Genomic DNA, 9990 nt, shown 5'->3' on the forward strand with positions numbered 1-9990 from the left:
CCAGAGCACCTTACAGGAGCAATTACGATTAAGTGCCTTGCACAAGGGCACATCAGATTTTTTTCACCTGTCAGCTCAGGGATTCAAACCAGCAACGTTTCAGTTACTGGCCCAATGATCTAGGCTACATGCCGCCCCAAGTAAAACAAATGACAGCCAGGTAAATACTTATACACACACACACCTTTTTCAAAATTCACCCTATGGTCCTCAGTGAGGGCAATCTCTCGTGAAGGCTTATGGGACCTGAATGAAGAAGGACAACACAGAATACAGTTTGAATGCTTTATTGAGGGTGTGGGTGACTGTAAAAAAGGAGCAAGCACCTGTAGTAAGCGCCTTAATACAAGTTATAAAAGATGGGCAATAGCTGGATATCTGAGAACTTCTGTTAAACAAAGGAAGTCTGAAATGTCACCCTATTCCCTATATAGTGCACTACTTCTGACCAGAGAGCTGTGGTTGAAAGTAGTGCACAATATAGGGATTAGGGTGCCATTTCAGACATACACAGGGTCTGTATCTATTACTGTGGTAGATTAGGTTTAGAGAGGGAAAAGCACCTGGTTCACTGAGACCAACATTAGGACCTTTTCAGTTTAGGTAAAATAACTCATCCACTGATCATTACTTAAAAATCAAATAAAAATCACATATTTTCAACCTGGGCTCAAGTCAGTGCACATAAACATCGGCATTATGTAACATAAGTTAGACAAAAATAAAAGGAACTCTACAAATGCCATTCCCTGGAAATTAGACAGAAATCTCTTTCAATACTGGGTGCAACTGTCTAAGGCAACTTTAAATTCGATAGAAAAGGGATCATCTAGAAGTAACGGTGTACAAAGCAGGAATGAAGCTATACAATGTCACATTACTCATTTTCCTTTCACACTGTACAGAGTCCACTTCCTTCAGCTCTAACCAGGCCGGCCAAAATACAAGGCAGTGCAACTTTTTTATCCTACATTTGACTGTGTCTCCCAGACACATTGTATATACACATTCAGGACATACAATACAAACATAAATATGAGCAGGACTTTCTTTCCGTCCCCAAGGCCCAGTTTAGGCATCCAGACATTCTGGACATGATTTTCATATTGGCTATTCAATGAAATGTTGATCTCATTTTAAAATGCACGAGGATCATATTTTTTTTTGTTGGGGGACATTTATAAATATTTGAAAGAAAAATATAAAAAAATGTAGGCTGTTATGCAGTTAGCTACATAAACAGTCAATATGTATTCATTGAACAGAACTTATTGTAATACTACGGGTAAAGGTATAGCGCTGGTGTTCTCCCTTGAGGGTTAAAGGAATTGAAACACCAGAAACCTTAGATAAATAATAGTAGATAGCTTGTCAACTTTTATGTCATACGAATCGGAAATGTTTTATCAAACATATTTGCCTCAAACGGATCTTAATGTAGATCATAATAGACAAGTTATGACTTCTAATGTAATCTAATAACTTGTGACAGGCCCGAGAAAGCATTTTAATGTCGATTTTTTTTCTCTCTTCATCCAATGACATGATTGTCATGCCAGACCAATATTTGGGACATATTTAGTTAATATCATAATGATATACACATAGCAAAGCACTACATTTAAACTCATTAGGAGGGAGTCTGTATTCAAAATAATTTGTAACTCTTCACTCAAACAAAAAAATGCCAAAACCTAAATTACATTTTCGATTTACAAAAAAACTCCCGAAAAGGGTATTATGTCTGAACATCATAAATATCTATACTTGCCCATGTATGTGTGGATGTATGTTTGTACGCATATGCACAAATTCTTTTGCCAACTTAGGTTTTCCAAGTCTGGAACTGTGTAAGGTTTCAAAGTGGTCACCAAGGCCTCATAGGTATGCATGTTTTCTTTTCAACCAAATCATTTATCTGTTGGAAAATCAATAATATTACTTTGATATTGAACAAGAATAGAATTACAAATACCGTTCAAACTATGTAAAAGGATATGCATGTAGTGCAATTTACTGAATAGGATTTGTTTGACTGAAAAGTACCTTGGATACTCGTGGGGCTTGAGGATCAACTTTGAAAAAACCTTATTCTGGAGCTTCAACAACAATAATATTTGTTATTATTAATATTGAAAAGAATAAAACATGGAAAAACAAGAAGGGGCAAGAGTGGCTGGAGTCTCCTTTGGGCTCGGGTACTTTGGTAGACTAAATCTATCCGTTTCGCTCTCATTCCTCCCTCAGGCCTGGTGACTGGATTTGGATATGGCGCTCAGAGCGTGAGGTCATCAGAACACAGCAGCCACGCTTGTCTGTCTTTCTGGGAGACCACCTTTCGCTGTTATACGCATTCTGCCTACGTAGGTAAGCATGCTGCCCATAATTATATATATATATATATATTTTTATCATTAATAACTTGACTGGAACAGTTGAGTCCGTGAGGGGGAGGATTGGTATGTACACCAGGCTACGAAGCCTCTGTGGGGGAGTAAGGAGAACAGGGCGTATGGGGCCTTTTTGGGGTTCACCCATCTTGGTATCCTCTCCTGCGGCCCTCTATGGGGTTTAGTTCATCAGGGCATGTCTGTGTATACAGTCGGTATACAGCACAGCTCAGCTCACAAGTTCTTGGTGTTTATGTGTGTTTTGTAATGCTTCGTGAGATGGTCGCTCCTCATGAACCGTTTCTGACACTGGTTGCACTCGAAGCGCTTGTCTCCTGCAAGGAAAAGACAGAATAAGTGAGTGGTTTAATTTTCCTGCATAACACAAAACTATGAAACAGCAATACCATTCTTCTCTGCTGCAAGGGAATCTCTGCTTCAAATCTGAGTGCCTGCTCGAGTCCTGGAAACTTCAGCAAAACTAACATACTGTATGTGCATCGTCTGCTTGAGTCCTGACATGTGGTGAAAACAATGGTGTATTTTTTTTTTTTTTATTTTATTTTTTTTTTTTACCTTTATTTAACTAGGCAAGTCAGTTAAGAACAAATTCTTATTTTCAATGACGGCCTAGGAACAGTGGGTTAACTGCCTGTTCAGGGGCAGAACGACAGATTTGTACCTTGTCAGCTTGGGGATTTGAACTTGCAACCTTTCGGTTACTAGCCCAACACTCTAACCACTAGGCTACCCTGCCGCCCCAGGGGTATGATTTGGCATGTGGAGCATTGTTGACTGACTTGCTGTGTACGTACCTCCTGGGGTGTGTTCAGTAGGGGGAAAACATTTTCAAAAACAGGGGAACTTGTCCAATAAGAACACAGAATTTTATCCATTGAAAAACATTTTGCTACAGTGTCTTACTGAACATTACCCAGTGAGTGTTGTGCAGGCTGACCTACATTCATCCTACAGTGTGTATCAGTGTGTCCCCTACGGTGGACAGACCTGTGTGTGTCCTGGCGTGTCGCTGCAGCTCGTCACTGCGAGTGAAGCGTTTGCCACAGAAGACCCAGTTGCAGACGAAGGGCCGCTCGCCGGTGTGCAGGCGCACGTGTGCCCGGAGGAGGGATGTTTTCCGGAACGTCTTCTCGCAGCCCGGGATGTGACAGATGTGCTTCCTCTTCCCCACCTCGCCGGGCCTGCACAACACAGAAAACACCAACTTAACTACACTATATATATACACAAAAGTATGTGGACACCCTTTCAAATGAGTGGATTTGGCTATTTCAGCCACACCTGTTGTTGATAAGTGTATAAAATCAAGCACACAGCCACGCAACCTCCATAGACAAACATTGGCAGTAGAATGGACTTACTGAAGAGCTCAGTGACTTTCAACGTGGCATCGTCATAGGATGCCACCTTTCCAACAAGTCAGTTCGTCAAATTTCCCTCCTGCTAGAGTTGCCCTGGTCAACTATAAGTGCTGTATAGTGAAGTGGAAACGTCTAGGAGCATCATCGGCTCAGCCGGGAAGTGGTAGGCCACACAAGCTCACAGAACGGGAGCGCCGAGTGCTGATGTGCCCTTGGTTGCAACGCTCACTACCGAGTTCCACTGGAAGCGACGTCAGCACAAGAACTGTTCGTCTGAAGTTTAATGAAATGGGTTTCCATGGCCGAGCAGCCCATCACAAGCCTAAGATCACCATGCGCAACGCCAAGCATCGACAAGAGTGGTGTAAAGCTCGCCGCCATTGGACACTAGAAGTGCGTTCTCTGGAGTGATGAATAATGCTTCACCATCTGGCAGTCCAACGGACTAATCTGGGTTTGGTGGATGCCAGGAGAACGCTACCTGACCCAATGCATTGTGCCAAATGTAAAGTTTGGTGGAGGAGGAATATTGGTCTGGGGATGTTGTTCATGTTTCGGGCTAGGCCCCTTAGTTCCAGTGAGGGGAAATCTTAACGCTAGAGCATACAATGACATTCTAGACGATTCTGTGCTTCCAACTTTGTGGCAACAGGCCCTTTCCTGTTTCAGTATGACAATGTCCCCATGCACAAACGAGGTCCATATAGAAATGGTTGTCGAGATCGATGTGGAAGAACTTGAGCCCTGATCTCAACCCCATGCGAGGCCAGGCCTAATCGCCCAACATCAGTGCCCGTCCTCACTAATGCTCTTGTAGCTGAATGGAAGCAAATCCCCGCAGCAATGTTCCAACATCTAGTGAAAAGCCTTCCCAGAAGAGTGGAGGCTGTTATAGCAGCAAAAGGGGGACCAACTCCATATTAATACCCATGATTTTGGAATGAGATGCTTGATGAGCAGGTGTCCACATACTTTTGGTCATGTAGTGTATTCACTATATTTCTGATTGATGCACAGGTATTTAACGCAGGAGGATGGAAAGTAGTTGCTTGCAATCGTGGTTGTTTCCCTGCCCCAATCTCACAAAAGGGTACATTTTGCCATACAGGTATCAGTTTGTATCAACCAAGACTTTCCATATGGGTAAATAAATATATGGGTTTATACTGTATATCATGTTTTTTTCCACCAGGTGCTCAGGCCTGTCTCTAGTTTGCTAGTAAGAGCCACTTGCCTCTTCTCGGAGTCCTTACAGTTGGGGCAGGTGCAGGCCATGCGGCGTTTCTTCTCCCCAGGCTGGCCCTGCAGCTCCAGAGCCAGAGTCTGCTCCATCTGCACCTGGTGGCCCTGGGAGGTCACGCCGCCCAGCTGGAGGGCCCCGCCCTGCACCGTCTGCACTGTCAGGTGCTGCTGCCCTGAAAGAACAGTAGAGAAACTTTAACATATTGCACATGAGTAATAAACATATATAAACATACATTACACAGACATGCCCACACACACATACTGACACACACATGCAGGCCTCCATTAGCTTGCTAAAAGTACATTGGAATGCAAACCATTTTTAAAGGAAGACAGTATGGAAATAGACCGGATATGCCCTTGTGGATTTGGATACGGACAAGCACTTTTTATATGTGTCACGAACACACAGTACACACACACACCTCCTGCGTTGGTGATGGTGACGGGCACTCCTTGCACCTGGACCCCGTTGATGTTTATAGTCTGCACGGCCTGGCCCGCCGAAGAGAGCTGGGCCGCGTTCAATGCTATCATCCCCCCCGCCGGGGCTATTTTTGGTAGGGTCCTCTCCTTCCTGCCCCCCGCCAGTGTTCGCTTGGTGGCCCCCACGGACGACAGGGTGGTGGTAACCATGCTGGAGGGCGTTGTTGCCGTGGAAACGGTGGTTTCCTGGAGCTGCACAGTCTGCCATTCGCCTGATGCCGTTTTGATCAGCAGCTGAGAGGAGCACAGGGGTGTCAGACTAACATGGAACAAATCTGTCAGATTAGGACACAATTCTGTATTAAAGTCCCACTTCCATTACATTTCAGCTGTTTGGAAAGCGCATGTGCAATCAAGACTCAATCATGGACACCCTTACTGACAGTTGTGGCTGCTTCGCGTGATGTATTGTTGTCGCTAACTTCTTGCCCTCTGTGCTGTTGTCAGAGCCCAATAATGTTTTGTGCTGCTACCATGTTGTGATGCTACTATGTAGTTGTCATGTGGTGTTGCTACCATGCTGTATTGTCATGTGTTACTGCCATACTGTGTTGTTTGTTGTCTTGGGTCCTTCTTTATGTAGTGTTGTCTCATGTCGTGATATGTGTGTTGTGCTATATTTATTTTTAATCCCAGCCCCCGTCCCTGCAGGAGTCCTTTTGCCTTTTGGTAGGCCATCAGTGTAAACCCGAATTTGATCTTAACTGACTTGCCTAGTTAAAAAGGTTAAATAAATACAAATAAAATAAATAAACATGTGGATAGCCTGGAGGGAGTGTAGAGAGGTGGTGTGCATGCAGCACCTGTAGGTGTTTTGTGTGTGTGTGTGTGTGTGTGTGTGCATGACTACATTGACAACTTCAGACTGACCGATCTACAAATCACCTTGCATCCTAACTAACTACTCTGAGTAACTCCTAGATCTGTCAGTTTGCTGAGAGAGCTACATTGACGATCTCTAACAACTTGTGTGTGTACCTGAGTAGGCTCTGGCTGCAGGCTGGGTGCAGGCTGTCTCTGGGGGACCTGAGGCAGGGTGGCGGAGGCAGCCTGCACCACCTTCAGAGCCTGCTGGGGGATCTGGACCACCTGCTGCTCCTGTTTCTGCTGCACCAACTGTACCAGCTGCTGCTGGCCCGACCCAGTGTTCTGCACAATCAGAAGCTGGTTCCCCGCCTGGGGAGAACACCGAGAGAGCAGCAATGAAACACAGCCCTAAATCTGTCCAATACTTACTCATACAGGGACCCCAATATTGGAGGTTGAAGGGGTGATAGAGTAGGCTAACCCCCACGTAAAGCATTGCATTTTGAGTTTGAGAAATACAGATGAAATAATTAGATACTCATTTACACACACACACACACACACACACACACACACACACACACAAACATTGTAGACACATTCAGTAATTAGTACCCATTTGTAGCCCAATCAAGCAAGTGAATTGGTCCACAAGTCATGGTTGACCCCACACCAAATGCAGCAGAACAACAAACATACCTGAATAATATTCTCCCCGGCTTCTAACAATATAGTCTCCATCTGCTCGGGGGGCGGAGAGGTGGTCTGTGGTGGAGGGGCTGCTGCCACCAGCTTCTTCCTTCCTCGTCTGCCCTTTGTTGGCAGGGGAGGAGCTGCCGCTGGCTCATCTCCGGTGGCTACGTTGAGGGGCAGCGTGAGCCCGCTGGGCAGCCGCACCACGTTGGCTGCATTGGGTTTCCGCCCCCTGGGGGACGGCTTGATGGCCACCGTCTTCTGCGGGGTGATGGGCGCGGCAGCGGGCTGCGGCTGGGGGACCGTCATGGGCGTGGTGATGATGGCCTGGTTGGTACCCGGGATGAGCTGGATCTGTCCGCCCTGCTGCATCATCTGGATGGTCTGTGTGCCTCCCAGCTGCGGCATCACTTGGTACTGGATGTTGGATGTTTGATTCGAGCGGCCAGGGCTCTGCTGGATGGTGAGGACGATGGGGGTGCCGGGGTTGTTGGAGCCCAGGCCCGCTGGCAGCTGGATCACATTTCCTTTAGCGGACAGGAAGCCCAGGTTTTTGGGAGGGGCGGGGGCGATGGGGGCGGGCTTGATGGGGAGGAGACGGCGAGGTTGGGGTTGGGTAGGAGGGGCACTGACAGGGGCCTGAGCAGCAGGGGGGCCGATCTTACTACAGGTGGCGGCCAGGAGGGCCAGTGGGGAGGGCTGGGAGTCCTGTAGACAGGACCAAAGAGATGGACAAATGGTTAGGGGTGCAACGAGTCGGACACAAATGATTTACTGCTGATACCAGACCTGGGCCAAATCCCTGTCATTCGCATGAAGAAGCGACGCCGATACAGGGGACGCAGGTCCCGGGTGCCTTGTGAGAATTCATCGGTAAGTGGGTAACCCGAGGCGGCTCTACCATCTGTCCTATTGGCCAACGTCCAGTTATTAAAAGAATAAACTGGATGAGCTCTGTTCAAGAATATCCTACCAACAGGACATTAAAAACTGTAATATCTTAGGTTTCACAAGTCGTGGCAGATCGACGACATGGATAACATACAGCTAGCTGGCTGGGTTTTCCATGCATTGGCAAGACAAAACAGCTGTCTCCGGTAAGGGGTGGCGGTCTGTGTCTATTTGTCGATAACAGCTGAATTAAATTGAATCCTACTGCACTGGCTCTGACGCTCGTTGGATGTGGCAGGGCTTGCAAACTATTACGAACTACAAAGGGAAGCTCAGCCACGAGCTGCCAAGTGACATGAGCCTACCAGACGACCTAAATGACTTCTATGCGCACTTCGACACTGAAGCATGCATGAGAGCACCAGCTGTTCCCGACAACTGTGATCACGCTTTCCGTAGCCAATGTGAGTAAGTCCTTTAAACAGTCAACATTCACAAGGCTGCCGGGCCAGATGGATTAGCAGGACGTGTACAACGATCATGCGCTGCGCCGAACCAACTGGCAAGTGTATTCACTGACATTTTCAACCTCTCCCTGACCGAGTCTGTAATACCTACATGTTTCAAGCAGACCACCATAGTCCCTGTGCCCAAGAACACCAAGGTAACATGCCTAAATTACTACCGACCCGTATGACTCAAATGTAGTCATGAAGTGCTTTGAAAGGCTGGTCATGGCTCACATCAACACCATCATGCCAGAAACCCTAGACCCACTCCAATTTGCACACCATTCCCAACAGATGACGCAATCTATATTGCACTCCACACTGCCCTTTCCCACCTGGACAAAAGAAACACCTACGTGAGAATGCTGTTCATTGACTACAGCTCAGCATTCAACACCATAGTGCCCTCAAAGCTCATCACTAAGTTAAAGACCTTGGGACTAAACACCTCGCTCTGCAACTGGATCCTGGACTTCCTCACGGGCCGCCCCCAGGTGGTACGGGTAGGCAACAGCACATCTGCCACGCTGATCCTCAACAAAGGGGCCCCTCGGGGATGTGTGCTTAGTCCCCCCCTGTACTCCCTGTTTGCCAACGACTGTGTGGCCAAGCACGACTCCAACACCATCATTAAGTTTGCAGAGAACACAAGTGGTAGGCCTGATTACCGACAACAATGAGACAGCCTATAGGGAGGAGGTCAAAGACATGGCAGTGTGGTGCCAGGACAACAACCTCTCCCTCAAGGTGATCAAGACAAAGGAGATGATTGTGAACTACAGGAAAAGAGGGCAGAGCACGCCCCCTTTCTCATCGACGGGGCTGAAGTGGAGCAGTTTGAGAGCTTCAAGTTCCTTGGTGTCCACATCACCAACAAACTATCATGGTTCAAACACACCAAGACAGTCGTGAAGAGGGCACGACAAGAGCCTGGTTGCATCACCGCCTAGTATGGCAACTGCTCTGCCTCCAACCACAAGGTGCTACAGAGGGTAGTGCCTTCGGCCGAGTATATCACAGGGGCCAAGCTTCCTGCCATCCAGGACCTCTATACCAGGCGGTGTCAGAGGAAGGCCCTAAAAATGGCAAAAGACTCCAGACTGTTCTCTCTGCCACCGCCCGGAAAGCGGTACCGGAACGCCAAGTCTATATCCAAAAGGCTTCTTAACAGCTTCTACCCCATGCCATAAGACTGCTAAAGAGCTAATCAAATGGCTACCCAGGCAGTGACCCCCCCCCCTTACGCTGATGCTACTTGCTATTTATTATCTATGCATAGTCACTTTACCCCTACCGACATTTTTACCTCGACTAACCAGTACCTCCGCACATTGACTCTGTACCGGTACCCCCTGTATATAGCCTTGTTATTGTATTGTTGCTCTATTTTTGAGGGTTTATCTTTTGTTTATTTAGTAACTATTTTCTTAAAACTGCATTGTCGGTTAAGGGCTTGTAAGTAAGCATTTCATGGTAAGGTCTACACCTTTTGTATTTGGCACATTTTTTTGCACCATGGATGGATATGGGCTGGGCGATATATTTAATTAGAATGTATGTTTTAGCGCAATGTTGCAAATGCCTGTA

At 46.8% G+C, this 9990-nt stretch overlaps 1 protein-coding gene across 3 annotated transcripts in view; it reads right to left on the reverse strand.

The window, feature by feature from the left end:
• Positions 1–271: 271 nt before the first annotated feature.
• The window catches only part of LOC110493609 (transcription factor Sp2), a 17458-nt gene continuing 7739 nt past the window's right edge, over positions 272–9990 (reverse strand). For all 3 annotated transcript variants that reach the window (XM_021567974.2, XM_021567976.2, XM_021567973.2), the window contains exons 3-8: positions 7010–7711; positions 6482–6679; positions 5443–5737; positions 5007–5187; positions 3399–3592; positions 272–2725 (exon numbers count right to left, since the gene is read on the reverse strand). In XM_021567974.2, the coding sequence (XP_021423649.2) occupies positions 2625–2725; positions 3399–3592; positions 5007–5187; positions 5443–5737; positions 6482–6679; positions 7010–7711 (1671 nt within the window). In that variant the 3' untranslated portion in view covers positions 272–2624. The remainder of the gene's footprint in view (positions 2726–3398; positions 3593–5006; positions 5188–5442; positions 5738–6481; positions 6680–7009; positions 7712–9990) is intronic.

This window comes from Oncorhynchus mykiss, chromosome 17 (assembly GCF_013265735.2).
Source record: "Oncorhynchus mykiss isolate Arlee chromosome 17, USDA_OmykA_1.1, whole genome shotgun sequence".
Taxonomy (NCBI): Eukaryota; Metazoa; Chordata; class Actinopteri; order Salmoniformes; family Salmonidae; genus Oncorhynchus; species Oncorhynchus mykiss.